Source organism: Sitodiplosis mosellana, unplaced genomic scaffold (assembly GCF_009176505.1).
Source record: "Sitodiplosis mosellana isolate CC-2019 unplaced genomic scaffold, AAFC_SMos_1.0 Smas_scaffold_1, whole genome shotgun sequence".
NCBI classification, from domain to species: Eukaryota; Metazoa; Arthropoda; class Insecta; order Diptera; family Cecidomyiidae; genus Sitodiplosis; species Sitodiplosis mosellana.
In genome coordinates, this window is record NW_022595244.1 from 22,509,577 (window position 1) to 22,529,494 (window position 19,918).

A 19,918-nucleotide genomic window follows, 5' to 3' on the forward strand; every position below is an offset into this window, starting at 1 on the left:
TTGAATAAATAGAAACGCAGAAATCGCCCAAACTGTTGCTCCAAAATAGCATTGACGAACATCGGGCAATACTGTGTTCATTTTTCACCACTTGAGCATCTAAATTCGATGAATGGCCGTTCAACAATGGGCGAAAACGAGAGGGCGATATCAAATTTTACGGCGAAAACGAAACACAGCTACTAAAAATTCTTTGAAATGTTATATTCGACCGAATGTGAAATAGAAACATATGAAGCGTATGCTTAGACAAAGCGAGCACGAAAGAGACGCAACCAAGCTATGCACAGCGAATAGGAAAAAAACAACAATTCACAAAGAAATAATAGATTATTGTCCGCCATTACGAATACGTCTGCCGCAAAACGACGACGATACAAGGAAAATTCAGAATTGTTTCAAGTGTTGTGTGTAATAAAAAGAATTGAACTGTTTTACCGCAGAATCAAAGCAAAGACTTTTTCGAATATAATCCATTCGATCGAAAGTTTAATGTGAACATTTTCTGTGTAAATGTGAGTTTTTGACCAATTGGAAAAGTGATTTTTTGGGAGTAGAAAAAAAAAGTGTTGGTTTGGTGTTGGCACTTCTGGTGTTTTTGCGAGTGAACAAAATGAGAGGAGAAAAAAAAAAACGAAACACTGCTCTTTTTCCGAGCGTGAACAAAGCACCCGCAGACAAAAGATCCCAACAAGACGAACAACGCAATCAATTAGAATGCGAATGAGACGAGAGAGAGAGCGAGAAAAGGAAAAAACGACGAATGAAAGAGTCACATACCAAGCGACAATTCATTGAGCAATTGCATCAATTAAAGCAATTCAATTTTGCAATTTATGCTTTTGTTTATGTGAAATTTTTCTCGATCGTTTTTTTTTCTCTCTTTTTCGATTTTTGTTTCACTTTTCGTCACTAAATCAGCAAAGCCAAAAGGCATTGCATCGATTGAAAAAAATCTCCCTTTAAATTTCGATGCAAAAAATTTAATGTTATTTTCTTTCTTCTTCTTTACTTCAGTGTTTCTAGCTATTCACACAAGCAGAGAATACAAAAATCATCGATTGTTATCTATCAAAAAGAATAAACCGAAACAATTTTCATTTTTGCTTAATTGTTTGGTGCAAAGTGAAGAGAAAACTAAGTTCGATTCAAGAAGAAGAAAAATTGTGAGTGGAACTGTGTAACCGAGCGCCAAATAGACAATCGCTGAGTTTGGTATACACCACACACATCGTGCAAAGTGCAAAATAGTCTCTCCTCTGACTAGCTAAGTGTGTTCGAAGTTCGGTTCATTTTGTGAAGCGTTCGTTTTTTGTTTCTTTCATTTTATTTTGGTTTTCAATTTTATGCGACACGATCTGCTGTGTGCAATTTTTGACAGTGCCGTTCGTGTAATAGCGACAATTTTTTCAAATTGTGTTCCAAAGATTCAGATCGAAGGTGTGTGTATTTTTGTGTGAGAGTGTATAAGTGACGCTAAGTGCAAATCTCACAACAACATCGGCATACACGTCGAACAATACAGTTCAGACTTGAGAGCAACCAAAAACTGAGACTTGACCAAACAACAACAACAAACAAACGTTGCATTGTGTTTGTTGAGAGAAAAAAAAGCGATAAACAAAAAGACTTTTCATTTCTTTGCATTAAATAAAGTAGCGCGGAATAACAAAAAGTTTTAGCCAATGTCTGCTGGTATATCGGATCAGGTAGGTGTCAATGTCAATTTCTTGAAAATTATTACGAATCCCCTTTTGTATGAATACAAAGAATCATTATTGTGCTACGCAATTAACTGTTTGTGTTATCACATTTCAAAATGAGTTTCTCTTGTAAACATTTTCGGTTGACGCGAATTGGCCGAACAAACAACATCAAAGCGAACTTATTCGCTGCTTCATTTTCGTCGAGCAAATAAATAAATTTAGATTCGGTTTGTTCCGCTACGACTTACGTTCGGAAGATGTTCATTCACAGTTTCGATGTGTCCTTGCAACGGTTGATATTTTCTGATTTCGATTCGAAATTTCTCGCATTCGTTCCTTCCGACCAAAAATTTCAAATCGAAGCCGTCAATCGGATTATATGTGCATTTACATTTCAAAACCTTCTCTTTTCGCATCCATCGCTGAAATTGATAGCAACATCAACATCATTTATTGCCTATTCCACCTTACTAATATTCATTTCTTCTTTTTTTTTAGCGAATGAAAGGACAAGGTAACCAAGGTGAGTGTACTTCACGAATAATTTTCCTATTCTAAAACGAAAGAGAAGAAAGCTGCCCCGTTTCAAGAGAGATATATTCTCTGGAAAGCGTTGTTCAAACCATGAAATGTTTGAAGTGATTTAGATTAAGTTGAAGAGAGTCGCTTTGGTCACGTTCAGAATGTGGTAGAATGGAGGATTGAAGAAGAGAGCACTGAGAAAGAATAATTCATTCCTAGAACACAAGCTAAATATACGGACAAAAAGCCTTGCATTTAAACTATCGATTTGCCTTTATGAACTACGTTTGGCATCTGCAGCGGATAGGAAAACAAATAGCACAGCGTCGTTTCTGTGTTTGCATTGATTGCTGCTGCTACTGCTGCTGCTGTTGTTGTTGTTGTTGTTGTTGTTGCATCGTTTATTGGGTAGGTGTGCGTACATAGGGTCTCTTTCGCTCTCTCACTCTCTCGCTCGGCTGATATGCCATTACGAATGGAATTTTGCAGTCAATGTACTCTCCCGATCAGTATTAGCATTCGATGTATGCGGCGTGCACCGAGTGAACGATGAGTTTCATATTAAGTGCACAATAGCGGCAACAACGACACACAGCTACAACGCCAAGTTGCAGGATTTTCATTGAATTCACGCCGTGTTGCATAGGCAAAGTTCCAACTTTGAACGGTGTCGATTGTGATGCGATTGTAAGCCCTACGTGCACATATACATGAGCGCATACGCGCACACTCGTTTGTTTCAGCGTTGTTTGACGTCATGATCACTAGGTACGATCGTTGGGTTGCCGTAGCAGCCAATTACTCATCGACCGCACACCGCATAGATTCCCAGCGCGAAATACGCGTTGAACGGGTCAACAATCTGTTTTTTCCATACGCGCCTCTTCTCTTTTTTCTAAATCTTTTTTTTTTTCTCTTTCTCGATTTGCCGTTTTATTCGCAACGAATTTTTTCCGCTGCTTCTTCTTCTTATTCTCTCTCTATGCGATCGTTTTTTCCTCCATTCATCTATTTTATACACGTATGCACGTTCAATTCCAATTACACGATCATGGGTATTTGCAATGTTTAATAATATTCCCCGTTCGTTTCACACACAAAATGTGATGATCGCGTTTCTTTTTTTCCATCTTGTATCGCTTGCATTTCTCTTACTTTATCTCCGCATTTTTTTTTTACGGATGGTAATAAAATAAGATTTTACAAAACGACAATAACTGTACGTTAGACGTTATAACGTCTGTATATATACAGATTTTAAATCTAGGCACACACGCGTTTACAACAACGCATGCTGTATGGAAACGTTGGACTTCTTATTTTTTTTTCAACCATCTGTGTATGAATGTGTGCTTGGCCTTTTCAAGTGAAGCTACAGCTACAACAACAATAACAACGCTCAAATGTTGCCGTTAGCAAACAATAAACAACTGACGTTTATCTTCGGCGAAAAGATATTTGACAAAAAAAAAATGTTTTTAGATATTTTCCTTGGAAACAAGCAAACAATTTATATGAAAACACTTGATATGACCATTCATCGATTTTTAAAATTAGTCAATCGTGTTTCATTGCAAGCGTAGGTAAAACATGCGACAACTGTTTTTTTTTATTCGATTTTCATTATTGCGAAACATTTTAATGTGACCACAATTCGGCTTTATTTTCACATGCGAATGCAAAAACTGGTCTACCGCCTCAAATGTTCTTTGCTTTATTCAGCTGTTACCATGCTGATTGTTTTTGTTTGTGTTTGTGTTCATTTTGAGGTTTTCTCTTTTATATGTTTGTTCCCACATTGTATTTGTTCGTCTCTGAATGTCAATTGAAATGATTTGCTTTCGTTTTTATTGCCGCTGTAGGAATGTTTGGTCCATCATTCGGTCAGCAATCATCATACAATTATTTTCCAAACAATGGGGAAAATTATAATAAAAACGCATGGGACTCGCAACAAGTAAACGGTGCATCGCGTCGTGGTGGTTATGATGATTACAATCGTGGATATGATAAGCAACGTTCATACGGAAGCGATGGCATTAAAGTAAGTGAAGGCCTGCTTCTGTGTTTGTTTGCCTTTTATTTCTATTTGTTCATTCATTTGCTCAATGGATGTGTGTGTGTGTGTCTAATTGTTTGGTGTAATTTTTTTCTACCCGAATCACAGTCAATTGAACATGGAGTGCAAGGTATTGGATTGGATGGCGGAAATCAGCGTGATTCATACTCAGCAAAGACAAATTCCCAATCGAACACAGCATCGGCGGCACAACCGAAGAAAACAACGTGGGCGAGCATCGCATCACAACCGGTCAAGTCCTCGCAAACGCGCATCTCGTCAACATTGAAAAAGAAGCCGGGAATGCCGTCACACATCAAGGTACCGCCACCACCAATGATTCCTGGCAAACATAACATGGATATTGGTAAGTTATGCAATTTAATTGCACCCATTCCTTTGTTCAATTCCAAGTTGAATATGCAATTTAACGCGAGAGTTCCCACACACTGCAATAGGCTTGGACTCAGAAAAGAATGGTGCTCTAGTTCCGCCACCAGTTCCATCGCCACCTCCAGTTATCGATGAACCGTCGCCATTTCAATTTCCGACGAAGAACCACAACAATGCAAATAATAATTCGACAAATAACAATTCAGAGCAGTTTCCAGCTCCATCCAACCGAAATGACTATCATCGCGACATGAATCGTGACATGAACCGCGACATGAATCGTGAAGGTGGTTGGCATAGACGTGAAAACGGATATCATCCACATCCACGTGATTCGAACCGTGGATATCAGCCACGCTCAAACTATGGGCCTCCTCCAAATCATGACAGAAATCATGACAGACAAATGAACTATCAGGTAAGAGTGAAAATTCTGATCAGCAACTGAGTGCCGATTTCTAATTGGAATTTCATTGGAACGATTTCAGGAAAATCGCAACTATCAGCCACGGCCACATTATCGTTCATCTCCACCGCATAATAATCAGTTCTATGGGCCCAATCGTAATGAAAATGCACAAGAACCGCCTCCACCAGCACCAAAAGTCGATTCAGATGCTCCAAAGCCGGAAGAGAATGCACCGGCTCCAGTTGAGAAGATTTTGGATAAAAACAACTACAATCCACCTGAGCTGGACACTGAGCATTTGGACAAAGCAAGGTAAGCGATTTTAAATGCTGTTTTGCCAAAAATTGTTCTAACGTTTTGGATTTCGTTCCGAATGGTTGCAGATATTTCGTCATAAAATCTTATTCGGAAGATGATATCCATCGCAGTATCAAGTATGAGATTTGGTGTTCGACTGAACATGGTAACAAGCGTTTGGATCAAGCCTTCCGTGACGCTGAGGCCGAAGGCGGTTACATTTATTTGCTGTTCTCAGTGAATGGTTCAGGTCATTTCTGTGGTGTGGCCCAGATGACCAGTGCCGTTGACTACAATTCCGTTTCGTCGGTCTGGCATCAGGACAAGTGGAAGGGCAAATTCTCATTGCGTTGGATCTACGTGAAAGATGTGCCGAATTCGCAATTGCGTCACATTCGCTTGGAAAACAATGAAAACAAATCGGTCACCAATTCGCGTGACACACAAGAAGTACCGAACGCCAAAGGGCAACAAGTTCTTCAGATCATTCACACATTTGTTCACTCAACATCGATCTTCGATGACATGGAGTTCTATGAACAGCGTCAAGTCGAAGAGGACACCAAACGTGTTGATGTACCACCACCACGTGGGCCGCCTCAACCGTCAAATTACCGTGACGGAGGCGGTTACGATGTTGGATATCGTCCAAACCGGAACTATGGTACTTTTAAGCGAATAAATTTCTAACTGCACTCAATACAAATACACGTTTAATTATGCAATTGAATCAATCATTTTATGCGTAGGTAACAATCGTGGATATCATAACAGCTACGACAACCGACGTGATGGACGGGATGGAAGTGGTGAATTTTCGCGCAACTATGATCGACCACCACCAAACCGTGACTACAACAATCGGCGTGAAGGCGGCTTCATGTCCCGAGACCGGGGAGAAAGAGATAATAATCGATTTGATTTTCGTGTAAGTACCAATTTCGATCCATAAACCATTTTCCAAACACTTAGCTACTACTACTAGCACTCGAGATATTAATGAAACAAAAATTTTGCTTGCATCGAAAAAGGATCGTATGGAACGAAACGATGATCATCATCAAGGTGGATTTAAACGTAATTATTCGAATAATTTCGGAAATCGTGGTTCGAATGGGCCAAACTCAAGCTATCGAAATGATCGCTTTGAACGTAATGAAAGAATTGAGCGCAATGATCGCATTGAACGTCGTGAATCGCGTGAACCAGACGACGATGAAAATATCGAACGCAACTGAACCTCCCTCCCCTATCCCCGAATAAATCGTCGAACTGAGTGCAAAAACTGATTTGAAACACATAAAAAGAGAGAGAGAGAGAGTGAGGAAAGAAAACACGAACGGCAAGCAAAAAGAAAATAAATAATGATCAATTACTAATATTTCATTTTTATCGTCGATTAAGTAGCATATGCGATTTCGTGTGAATGAACATTGAATTCATCAGCAAGAATCGACCTAAAAGAGAGAAAATTAAATAAAAATGAGTAAAATAATCAAAATCGTGAAAAATTAAAAAAAAAAAAAATAAAACAAAGTAACAAATAAAAGTATTGATTTAAAAAAATGAACTTTTTAATACAAGTAAAATCAGTAAAGTAAATTTATTCCAATAAGTTTCAAGCAACCGTGAATATTCAATGACTTTAAATTTCTTGCAAAGAGGTTCTAGAAAGAGAAAAAAAAAGACACAAAAAACACAAAAAAAATGAATAAACGATGCAATAAAATCACAAAAAATAATAATAATACAAGTTTCCGCTACATAAACAAAAACCTTTACAGTTGAAAACATTGAGAAATCGATCAAACATGAAAAACTCTCGAACTTTTCAATCAACGCCAATGTAGAAACCAATATATGAAAGAAAATAGCAAAAAAAAAACAAAACAAAAAAAACTTTTACAATATTTGAATGAAATCTAAGAAGAGAAAAGAAATCCAATCTAATATGTGTGTGAACAAAAGAAAAAAAAATCGAAACTATATAATTGCGTTTGTTTGTGCGTGTAAAATTTGAGTTTAAAAAAAATCATTGAATGGTGTGTGCGCACGCGTAATGTGCTCTCCAATTGCAACGGTTTAAGTTTTCATTTCATAAATAAATGTGCTTCACTTTTTCCAATTTCTTCGACACATGCGAAAAAATCCACGAAATTCACACATTTAACAACAATTCCTCCAGCGTCATATCGCCTACTTTGTATTTGATTTAAATAGAGAAATAGAGAGAAGAAAAAAATTTACACATAATAACAATTAGCTCATTACCAACACACATCTACACATGTTTTTTATTGTTTTGTTTTTTTGGTTCGAACACGAAACAACTACATCGATATACTAGCCAGCGATCATTTAGTTCGCGACCCGTAGAAGCAGAAGCAGCTCAACAGAAACAACAAACAACAACACTAGAATCCAATGTACACACTTTTGCTTATTTAAGAAATGATTCAACAAAAATAAATACTAATTCTCAATACGAAAGTAAAATAAAACATCTTTGGAATCAAATGAACTGCAGACTTTCTCAATACTGAAACAAATATGGCTAAACAAACAAGAACACATGCAAATAAACGCGCAGAAAAGAACAACAACAAATTTATTGAAGAAAATTTTCAACCACAACAAATTTAGATAAATATTAATTATATTATTACTATCGTAAGAATTTATAAATATAAAAAAACAATTTTAAAATGGAAAATTATATAAAAATCTTGCAACAACAAATAGATTCAATCAAATGATAAATAAAATACTTGCAACAAAAACAACCGAACACGTCTTGGGTTTCCTATTTTCATCTTGGTTTTCGTACAGAGTCAAGGGAGTGTAGTGTTTGAACATTGAACACCTGGGCTGGTCATGGACAAAACACCGGGAGTATAAACAATATTATTTTTTTCGTTAAATTTCTGTAAACATGTGATAATAATTTTAAAAAAAGGCAAATACGCACCATTTTTCCACTCAATGTCCAATAAATGCCCGGTAGGGAATACAAAGGAAACAACCAAGTACGCAGTAACACCAAATTGGAACCTGATTATCGTAAACTTCCTCTCGAAAACAAAGGAATTTTTCCGTCCATGACTCACACACCAGAAATAATTCGTGCGCCAACTATATTAACCATTGGAATGTTTGAAAATTGCTTCGAACACACGCCAAAAACAACAAGCTGAAAAAAAAAGATCATCAAACATTGATAAGCAGATATTTGTGCACGAAATGCAGGTGGTATGATTGGGCTTTTGACGTGTCATCCAATTTAAATCAGTACACAAGATTGCATAATGTTGTTGTTTGTTCGAAATAAAAATGACTGACGCAATTATCTGCCGTTTCCTAGTAATGTCCGTCTGCCTCTCTTTCGGCAGAAATTTTCAATTTTGTGACCCGAACTTTCTCTTCCATGTTCTAATAAAACAAGTTTAAATTTAACAAATTTTGGCAACGATTGTGAAATAGGGCGGTGCGAAATGTGATTTCGATAAATCGATATGAAAAGAGAATCATGCATAATAGTCATGTTCATATGAATGTAATGATCAAAAACTCAAGCGGAAAAAACATGAGTTTATTTTTATGCTCACATTTTTACAAATGAGTGACCAATGAAATGACCGGAATAATGCGCTCGATTCCAAAGTGAAAAAAACTCATAAAAAACTATCTCGGAACGAAAAAAAAAACAAATTCAAAGTCAAAACATAATTTTTTTCCGTACTTTCACATCCAAAATAAGACTCACGGTCTTTTTGTTTGTTTCCACAAAAAAAAAAACAGATTCAAATCAAAAGATTAAGATATTCATAGCCTAATAAAGTTGATCATGGATTCAAACTACATCGATAACAAATGTGAGTGACGAAATGCTAGACCGCAGTCGCTAGCGTGATACACAGCAAAAACCAGTAATTGTTGCATCATGCTTTCGTCGACTGTGTAAATTCAAGTAGCTAAACAAGACATTTGATGCGCGTCGATGCCAAATCATCAAGAAAACAAGCATGTTTACTCGAAATGCGAGACAGCATTGCGAAAAGGTTTTTCAGCAAATGTGTATGCTAATTTGGCAATTTCAGAATTTTCAAAACTAAAACGGCTGTGTACCAAAGCCTCAGCGAAAAAATAAGTACATAAAACACGCAAAACTCAATCACAGTATCAACGTTACCATGTCCTCTGTGAACAACATTTAATTTCATATCGCCAAAAGCTGAAAATTCAACCCAAAATTCATTTACTTTAGACTTGATTGAGTGTGGACAATGAGCAAATATGCTTTTCTTTATCAGCCAGCACATTGCACTGATAAAATTGTGTGTGCGCGCGCGTGCGCTCTGTAACTTAAAAAAGTCGAAAACTTTTCTTATCGTATTCGGTTGTTTTCTAATTATTTTTAAGTCGTCAAACAAAAGCCGTTGTCGACTCGATTCTATTTCATATGCCGCGGATATTAGGCACCATACTATAGATGTACTCCATGTAATATTGCTCAATGTTACACATTTTATTGGCTGAAATTATTATCGCTATAATTATTGTACGCGAAAATTTTAAAAGGCTCGGTAAACAAATGAAGCCATTTTTATATCTCATTACCCGAATGTGTGATGCGTGTGAGTGTACCGTGTGGCGGCTGTTGAACGTCAAAGTCATTTGAGGCGATGCGAGCGCCCCCAATTTCAAAGGGCACATCAATGTAATTTAACATTTCAAATCGGAACTACACAGCGCGCCAATTCGAAATATAGGAAAATATAGTGTCAACAGCCGCACCATGGAGTGTACAGAAAACACACGGAAAAATGCATTGCTGGCCGTGATTAATGCAAAATCAATTCCGAACATGATTGGACACGATATGAACAATTTTTTCCATGACGAAAAACAACACACAGTAGTATTGTGCGTCAGGTCATTTATCTATAATAGTGCTAGCGATTAACCGCCGACTTCGTGACAGACGCAAATTGGTTGCGGGAGACATTTCATTTCATTTTGGGAAAAATAACTGACGGTTTTTTGTCGGCTTTTTTATACAGTCAAAAGCTGTTGTTTGTCAAAGCCATACGATTGTTTTGAACAAAAATATCATATCACGTTATTTACTCCCTTAGACACACATCATGCGCGCATGGGATCGCGCGCGAACGAACTTTCGCGCAATGGACTGCCGCAACACACAAGCGATGATATCTTGCCATTGTGCTGTGCGAGTCTATTACGAAAACAACTCACTCAAATGCCGTTGTGTGTGATTAAGCACCTAAGCCGTAGAGGCTACGTGCAAAATTTTGGTTTCCGATCAAGTAATAAATTGACGTTGACGACAGCGGTTAATCAGTTCGTTACCGACTTTCACTCAGGCAACACATCATTCGTGTGTACGCTCCAACCAAACGATCATCGAAGCAAACAAGCGGCAATTGAAAAACAAGAAAGAGAATTGCTGAAATTTATTAAACCCATTACTGGAATTTTTCGCTGATTTTTTGGGCGTTTTTTTTTATTAGTCAACCTGAAAAGGATATTTAAAAAAAAATCATAATATAAATTGTGCTGAAGAGTGAATATTTGGGAGAAGAACCAGTAAATCCAAGTAAACAGTGTGTTGCATCAGAAAAAGTTCAAAACGGCGACGTCGGTCATTTTTGCACCCGACACCAGCAGGACACACTTAAAATAGAATGTTAAATCTGATTTCATTGCCAATGAAAATCCTCACTCCAATCATACAACGGACTGAAAAGTGATAGACAAATAAAAGTAAATCGACAAATTAAGAAAAACAGCCACCCTCAACAGCAACGACCGCATAAATCGGAATAATCTCAACCAATTGTGTGTGCGTGTTGGTACATTTAAAATCTAACGCATAAGTGAATCAACGGTTAAAGCTTGCTGAACATTTGTACAGACAGCACCGTAACGTCTTTGTTTCATTTGTTGAATTTTTTCTCGCGAAACCATTCGGGTTTTGAGTGGAATTATATTGGAGAGATAGAGTAAAAAAAAAGCAAAAATCAAACGTGATGTATTTCCAAGGTCAATATCAATATGCTATATGCATTGATTTGGTTACCACGTCCTGGGATCATCGTAATTTCTCGCAGGCCGATGCGATTGATCGTCAAGAAATTATCGGTAAGTGTAAACCCATTATCAGAAAGAAATTGACATTAAAAAAAACAAATTCCATTTTATTTTTCTACTTCTTTTATTTATGAACTCGTGTTCATTCTTCTTTTTTTTTGAGTACTTCCTCTTTACATTTTTTTGAAGTGTTTTTCAAACCAGTAATTCATAACTTTTATCACTTTCTCCATTCACACAAAAACACTTGAAACAGAATTCCCAGCCGTGCTGCTTAACCTACAGTCTCGTATAATCGAAGCCGATTTTCACACATTTGTGCGTCCAACTGAAGAGCCGAAGCTGAGTGATTTTTGTAAAAATTACACGGGTATCCAACAGAGCGATGTTGATACGGCACCCACTTTATCGGAGGCGATACGCAAATTTCATGATTGGATCGACAGTTTTCGATTTGCCAAAGGAATCGTACTAATCGACGATGCTAAACGGAAACAAAATACCGTATTTATAACATGGACTGACTTTGATCTCGGCATTTACTTGCCAACAGAGACTACACGCAAGAATTATAAGCTTCCAAGATACTTCAACAAATGGATCGATCTTCGAGACTACTACAGTGTAAGTGTTTGACACATATTTTTTTTTCTAAAAGGGCTAGACGAAAAATCTATTTTTTTTCTCTGTTTGAACAAAAATGTCTGCATTGAAACATATTTGCGATGAATGAGATCACCAGCAAAAAAAAAATCTACATGGCAAAAATGTTAGATGGAAAACGTCTATTCAGTTCTTTTCGCGTGCTATCGCTTATCAGATCATTAGACATTAAATTTTCAAATTATATAATCGAGTTGTTTTTCTTTCTTTTTCGTTACAGCTCTGGACTGGCATTGATCGTGTCATTTCATTTTCGTTTGCCCTAAAAATGGTTGGAATGCCATTTTTCGGTCGGTTGCACTCCGGAGCCGATAATGTTAGAAATTTAGCTCGATTGGTATGCAAGATGACGCGGGCCGGCATCGAACTAACAATTAACAGCGAAAGTGATTATTTCAAAATTTCATCCTAAATTCAAACACAAATCAAAGATATACCTTAATTTTAAGCAAAACCTCAATATGAAGGCTGTAATTATTCTGTTAAACATTTCGAATCGATTAGATTTAAGATGCGATTTTAGATAGAGTTTTAATGTGATTTTTGTTTTTTTTTTTTCCAATCGTTGAATAATTATGGTGATAATGTTACCAAAAATAAATTATGTCTGTTTGTTTAAACGTGATTGTAAATTAGTCAGAATAAGTCCATTAAAAAAAAAAAAAATAAATCGGAACTGATTAGATCTTACGAAAAAAATCACGAAAATCAACAATTTGTCAATTGTTTATTATTTCCTAACTCTTGTTCCATTTGAAATTGATAATTCGATTAGTTTCGCCTGAACAAGGTCGAAGTCTTATTTAACGAAGTTTTTTCCCACATCGGCTACGCTTTTTTCTCTTCTTTCAATTTATATATATATTCTTTCCTCCTTCATTTGTGTTAATCATAGTTTGAATCATATCAATGCATAAAGCAGTCAGATCGTCTCGTTATCGGGTCGTTCGTTATAAAAGCCGAGACGTCTTACTTTGCTTGTGAGATCTAATATCACAATCGCCGCAAAACGATTTACGTCGTCTTACATTCATGCCACTGATAAGACTTGTTTTCTCATTCGGCGAGACGATAAGCGCAAATAGTGGCCGATTTACAGCTGTTGTCATTTTCAATCAGCAAAACACCAATAAAATAATAAAAGTGCCTCTTTCCGTCCATTGTTTTTGCCGTTATCCGATTGAACGCTAAGTATGCGGCATACTTAAGCGGTAGAGTATGCGTTGTGCGCACCATTCACAAACCACACAATGAATTATTGTTGACGTTCACAGTTCTACGAGATGACAATCTGTCAGGCGAGCCTTAGTATCGCAATCGCATTGAACAGTAGATGTAGTTAAGACAGCAATTAGAACACAATTTTCAGCGTAAATAGTCGCAAATAGGACAGTAGTAATTTAGTTTAAACGCAAATCGAACAAGTGCCAAACAAAAGTAGATCAGCGATAAGTTTTCATATTAATTAGATCATATACTTTTTCAATATCAACAAATAACGACAACATCCGAGAACAAGAAAATGTCTTTTCAATCGCCGATGCCAAACCAACAATTCCTATGGGAAGTTTTTCAACGGTTAGTTTGATACTTTTTCTCTGATTGCCAGTGATTCATCCAAAGAAAGTGCAACACAATTAGTTTGTTTGTGCAATATTTCACAACACGTTCAAATATTTCGTTCCCGTGACTAACTCAGTTTATGTGTTACTATCTGTGACGTGTACCCATCAATTCACATACACCACACTACAGAAAAACTCGTTGATTGTAAACACACTATGATGTCATAACATCCGATACCGACAAAGCCTTGAACATTCTGGTTTTTTCGGCGAATTTAATTGTCATCTTACGCATAATATTAACACTTGTGTTAACTTTTTATACCTTTTTTCGTATTTTAATTTTGTTTCAAATTTCAATTCCAGTGTTTGAAAGAATTTTTTAATTGAAATTTTCAATATGTATTTTTTTTTCGTTTTCAGAGTTGACAAAGACCGAAGCGGTTACATTTCAGCCGATGAGCTACAACAAGCTCTGTCGAACGGAACATGGGACTCTTTCAACCCAGAAACAGTGCGAATGATGATCGGTACGGTTTATCAGTTATTTTAGCTTCTTATTATTGTTGTTGGACCATTTCTAATTAGACTGTCATCCATTTAGGAATGTTTGACCGGGAGAACCGGGGAAGTGTCAGCTTTCACGACTTTGGTGCACTTTGGAAGTACGTTACAGATTGGCAAAATTGCTTCCGATCATTTGATACGGATAACTCGGGCAACATTGATAAAAACGAATTGAAAACAGCACTCAGTTCATTCGGTTATCGTTTGTCTGACAATTTGGTTGGGATGTTGCTGCGAAAGTATGACCGATATGGTCGTGGCACCATACTTTTTGACGATTTCATCCAATGCTGTGTTACTCTTTACGTAAGCACTGAGAAAAAATATAAGCTGTTGTGTTTGTCATTTTTAGAAAAGTTTCGTTGTTCGTCATTTTCGGCTAATTTCCTTCGTTTCTGTTTTTCAGACGTTGACATCAGCATTCCGGCAATATGATACTGACCAGGACGGAGTAATCACAATCCACTATGAGCAATTCCTCCAAATGGTGTTCGCTTTGAAGATTTGATTGTCGCTCACAACGAGAGGTGCTGCAAATTAATCTAAATCCCTCGAAACATCTGATTGTCGCTCTTTAAAAAAATACCAATCAGTTAATTCAATCTAAAAGTGGTCAAATATTCATCATTCACCAGCAAAACCATAAAACACGTGCAAATAGCATTCTTATTTAAGTTGGAATTTGAAGACATAATTTTTAATCAGTTTTGATCAAGTATGAAAATGATATCGAACAGATGATCTAGTTCAATCTCTATGATGAAATATAGAATATAAAACATTTTTATCTTCCGTTAAATGTTAATCTACAAATGTTTCTCCCATGATGTCAAACGATTTTACACACAGAGTGAATATATTTTGTCATTCCGGCACACCACACCTTTTTTTCATATTCGTCAGTGTCAATTGACGTAGTACTCATATTATTACTCTATTTTACGACATACACATGATTTTATTAGAACAAAAAGGAAATAAATTCATTTAAAACGAAACAAAAAGAAATAGATATGAAAAAAACACTATTTCAAACTAAAATAAAGTAATTTAATTCCATGAAAATCAGTTCAATTGTTGGTGATATTGAGAGTTTATGTGCAAAAAATACATATTACAAAGAGTGTCAAAAGACAGTATATTTTATGTAACGTTGGTTTCGTGCCTCATTTACAACATTTTAATCAGTTTATAAATAAAAAGCAATTTTAAAGCATTCAATTAGCGTATTTTTTTTTGTTCATTCCAAAAATGTTGATGGATTTTATCTGTTGGTGACTGAAGCTCACACTATAAATAGCAAAGTAAACAAACTCTAAATTCAATGTATCGCTGTCTAGATGACGCTTTATTTCAGAATTTAACATGTTGGTAATTCAAAAACTCTTCAGTACATGATTGCATGTATTTGTGTGCAAATAAACACACACAGCCGCTGAAATTTGTAAGATTATTTACCTCGAACTCGAATTCAATTAACACCTTGAAGTACAGTAATTTCATTTGCAATTTCGTAACTATTCCACAAATGGAGATTAGTATTAGTTCTGAATCGAGCATCAAAGCATTAGTCTTAAGTGTACCAATTCGTTTGGTGAGACAGTTTAAAAATGTTGCAAAAGTATTTAATTTACCTTTTTGTTTTTGCCGTTTTGATTGTTGGTGTTCAAATGGTTTCAATTGAAAGATATGAAAATTATGCGGAAAATGAGAAAGATCATCAGAAGTGTTTGTCAAGAAAACGTAGATATTTGACATTTCCCGAGGGAAGTTCCATGCAACTGGGTGAGTCTGAGGCATATTTCATAACACGATGAAAAACATTCTATTTTTAATTGGTGTGTTTTTTTTTCGTACCGTTATTCTTAGTCTACGATCAGATTATAGGTATGGTGGACACGACCAATCTGCATATCTTTGGTATTACATGTTCGTTGGCTTGGCAACTGCCTCATAAATCACATTTTGCCGAGCACCACACTGAAGCACCGATGCATAATAGCAAGATTTCAATCAGCGATGTTGTGAACAACACCGATAAAATTGACTTTGATGAATCGCCGCAAAGCACGGGACATGTTTACCATTTCGACACTTACTACAATCGGTCAAATTATCATTCGCATAAAGTTGATAACGGTTATTTCGATTACTTGAAAGCAGAACCAAAAATAAATCGACCACCATCGATTCGATTCGACGATTGGCAAAAATATCGCACAAATAAATTAAAGTGGAATTATTCGCATGACATTTATCCGGCATTGCGAATGAGAAGACACATCGCCAGTTATGACGAGAAGCATAATGGCAGTGGTCTTCATCCAGAAGTGAGAAAATTGGTGCAACATCATCGTGATACACGTTTTAGCCTTTATAAATCCATTGAAAAATACTTGAATGCGTAAGTAGGATTGCGGTGCTTAGCAGAGATTGAAGAGGTAAACATTTTGGAATATTCAATTTCAGCAAAGGTGAAAATGGCGAGCAATGCATCAAATTAGCGTTATGCGAAACAAATCAGATGGAACATACGAGTACCGAACCTGATTCATTTGTAAAAGAACTATTACGGGCGATTTTCAGGTAAATTGGATTAAATTTCTTTTGAATTGAATGAAAATTTAATTTCGAATTTCAGTTTGCCATCAGTGAAGTTTCATTCAGATATGTCCACAGTTCAATCAACGAAATATGACAAAGTTTTGAATGAAATAGATTACAACAATGGCATTGACTGCTACAAAAAATATCCCGAGTGTTCCACAAGCATATGGAGCAGCGATTTCATATTTTAATCAGTCGAATTATTTTTAATCATGTTTTTTTTTTAAATAAATAAATTGACGCAAAAATTGTATCTATCAGTTGAAGTGACTGCACTCACTCACAATTAAAATTGCTTACCCACATCATATGCTGGAGAGACGATTGTGAGTTATCGTCAATGGAAAATTGAAATTTGTCACACTTTATCTCTATTCCGATTCTGCTGTCGTGAGGGAGTATTTGTCGCAATGACGACATGACTTCATCGAATTCATTAGAAACCAGTCACTTGAAAAAAAAAATACAACATAATTTATTTCCAAATTGTTTAACACGTGATTTAGTCAAAGAGGAGATTTTATGCCCAAAAACGTAAAAGGGAAAAAAAATCGAAATTTTAAGTTTTCAGAATGCATAAATTAAATAAAATATTTATTGCATAGAACAGACTAATGGTTTTATTAGGTCAATACTAGTATATTGCTTGAGTTTATTAAAGTACTTTCATGGTGAAGGAGCAAAGAAGAGCGTTATCTGTCGACCAAATCCACTTGAAAGTTGTCACACTTGGCAACTATAAAATTATACAGCTGACGCAGACTTAGTCCTTGGAGCGACCGAGCCATGCTGCTGTTGCCCTTGTTGTTGTTGTTGTTGTTGTTATTGTTGTTGTTCGCCATCTTCGCTTCGTTCGCCATATTCGCTGTCATCATCATCGTCCGCCTGTTCTCTTTCTCTTTATTTTCTTTTTTTCTTTCTTCTTCTTCTGCCAATGCTTTCTCCATCGCCTCCTGCTTCAACACAGCCTTCACTTTTCTAATGGCGACCGATATGTAGGCCTCGATGGCCTGACGAGTAGCCATCGGTAAGTCGCGCGGCATGGTCACATCCAGAGAGGTGAGCAGTCTTCTGATGCTGACGGTCATTGTCGTGAGGCGGCGCTCCATAAAATATTCGTATTTTTTGTTTTTGAGCGCGGCATTACTGCTGTTGTTGCTGTTTTGTTGTAACTGTTGCTGTTCCTGTTGTTGTTGTTCCTTGGCCTTGACCTTGGCCTTATCTTTGAAGCGACCGAGCCGTGTCTAGTGTGGAGATCCGAACTCGATTGAGCTTCACTAACGGCTGTGCTCTTGTTGCCTTTGCTGTTGTTGTTGTTGTTGTTGCTTGGCCTTGGCGATTCTTTCGCTCTTCCCGAGCTCTTTCTCGAATTTTACGCCGAGTTTCAGCCAACGTCAGTTCTCTGGCGGTTCGGTTGGATATATGGGCGGCATTGCTGGCATTTTCATTCGCCTTTTTATATGCAGCGTGAGCAACCTCATAAGCTTCCTTAGCTTGTTCGAGTAATTTTTTTTTTGTTCTTTACTTTTTCTCGGGCTGATTTCTCCGCTGAGACGGCTTTTTTGTGTTCCAATGACTTGATAACAATATCATTGGTGTCACTGTCATTGCCGTCAACAGTCGGACAACTTCGGATGCCCCCTATGTTCCAGCGCGTACAGCATCTGTATAGCTGCCATCATTGTCGCTATTTTCGCCGTCTTCGTTGTCTTCGCAGTCTTCGTCGTCTTCGTCGTATTCGCCGTCCCCCTCCGCCTCACGCTTCAACATATTTTTAACTTGTTTAATGACGACGTCTATGTGGGCCAGAACGGCGTCACGAGTTTCACTCGATATGTGGAGAATAGACGGATCCACTGTGGTGATCAGTCTTCCGATGGTGGTGGTCACTTTCGTGAGGCGATTCTTTATAAAATATTTGGATATTTTATTTTTGAGCTATAAAAAAACCGAAATTTTTTTTTTTTTTATTTAAGTGATTTTTAGGTATAAATTGAGAAAAGAAATGTTCGAAAATCAGCTTTGAATGTAGTGTGATTTGTTATAGGCGACAAACAATTGGATCCAGGATTAAATGCAACTGGTTGTTTTTTAATTTATTTAGACATTAATGTTTGTGCTATCGTTTTTGTTGTTTATCATCAAAGCACGCCCAATTGCCATCTCAAGAAAATAATAAAAAAAATATTAATCAACAAAACATCGTATTTATCCTGGAATTGTCAAGCAAACCAAACCGAACCGAAAGTTCAGAGACAATGTTTTGCTTCGTGTGAAAAATGAACTCACACCGATGAGTTATTATAGCCATAGTCACTAGAAGCAAAAGAAAACACCGTGGTTGTACATCTATCAAGTCAGTCTTCTGAGAATTGTTGTTAAAACTGAATTCACAGTGAGTTCTAATTATGAATCGGCTCATTCGGAGCGCTTTAAAGTGAATTTTATATGACTCATTTGAATGTGTGAAGAAGTGTATCATTCAAAACAAAAGGATTCGTGATGGTTTTTTGCATGAATGCAATCGTTATGTATACAATTATCGTTGTGTATACAAATGTAAAGAACTATCTGCGATAATTCAACAAACAATTGAATCGCACCTTATTGTTTTCACTTATTCGATATTTTCAATTCATTTAAAAAAAAGAATTCGAAAAGAGTACCTTGAATGCATTTCAGTACTATCGTACCATCATCAGCATCACGACTAAACAGAAAAGTCGTCGGTTGTCACGTAAAAACATCGGCCGGTGTAGCATCATAGCAAACGAGACAGCAAATTTGATTCGATGTTCCCGTTATCCAGATTCAATGCGTTGTTGCTCCTCTGAATAAAGTAACTTTCGTATGCGTCCAATTTGCGCGCATCGCCTATCTCTTTCACCAGCCGTAAGTTGCTTATGTCGATATTCAAATGACCGCTGTTCAATGCATGTAATGCTAAGGCAGAGCGGTAGCCCTGTTTGTTCTTTATGCACAAACAATGTTCACGGAAACGAACTGAAATGTTACGTTT

General features: G+C 36.7%; 4 protein-coding genes across 4 annotated transcripts; all 4 read left to right on the forward strand.

Moving 5' to 3' along the window:
- Nucleotides 1-17: 17 nt before the first annotated feature.
- Nucleotides 18-6,748, forward strand: LOC129575495 (YTH domain-containing family protein). The gene is made up of 10 exons (XM_055459217.1): nucleotides 18-515; nucleotides 1,018-1,709; nucleotides 2,205-2,229; nucleotides 4,091-4,272; nucleotides 4,396-4,654; nucleotides 4,746-5,098; nucleotides 5,169-5,401; nucleotides 5,473-6,050; nucleotides 6,136-6,314; nucleotides 6,418-6,748. Exons 2-10 carry the CDS (start codon nucleotides 1,686-1,688, stop codon nucleotides 6,622-6,624), a joined length of 2,040 nt encoding a protein of 679 aa, XP_055315192.1. The 5' UTR covers nucleotides 18-515; nucleotides 1,018-1,685; the 3' UTR covers nucleotides 6,625-6,748.
- A 3,457-nt stretch (nucleotides 6,749-10,205) lies between these two features.
- LOC129575722 (ERI1 exoribonuclease 2) lies at nucleotides 10,206-12,868 on the forward strand. Its single transcript, XM_055459692.1, has 3 exons — nucleotides 10,206-11,548; nucleotides 11,754-12,121; nucleotides 12,381-12,868. Exons 1-3 carry the CDS (start codon nucleotides 11,437-11,439, stop codon nucleotides 12,570-12,572), a joined length of 672 nt encoding a protein of 223 aa, XP_055315667.1. The 5' UTR covers nucleotides 10,206-11,436; the 3' UTR covers nucleotides 12,573-12,868.
- Nucleotides 12,869-13,431: 563 nt separating this feature from the next.
- On the forward strand, nucleotides 13,432-15,513 carry LOC129575729 (programmed cell death protein 6). Its single transcript, XM_055459705.1, has 4 exons — nucleotides 13,432-13,738; nucleotides 14,149-14,255; nucleotides 14,330-14,598; nucleotides 14,699-15,513. The coding sequence occupies exons 1-4, from the start codon at nucleotides 13,683-13,685 to the stop codon at nucleotides 14,798-14,800; spliced, it is 534 nt and encodes a 177-aa protein (XP_055315680.1). The 5' UTR covers nucleotides 13,432-13,682; the 3' UTR covers nucleotides 14,801-15,513.
- A 357-nt stretch (nucleotides 15,514-15,870) lies between these two features.
- Nucleotides 15,871-17,435, forward strand: LOC129575737 (uncharacterized). Its single transcript, XM_055459718.1, has 4 exons — nucleotides 15,871-16,077; nucleotides 16,162-16,696; nucleotides 16,762-16,878; nucleotides 16,934-17,435. The coding sequence occupies exons 1-4, from the start codon at nucleotides 15,903-15,905 to the stop codon at nucleotides 17,088-17,090; spliced, it is 984 nt and encodes a 327-aa protein (XP_055315693.1). The 5' UTR covers nucleotides 15,871-15,902; the 3' UTR covers nucleotides 17,091-17,435.
- The last annotated feature ends 2,483 nt before the right edge of the window (nucleotides 17,436-19,918 follow it).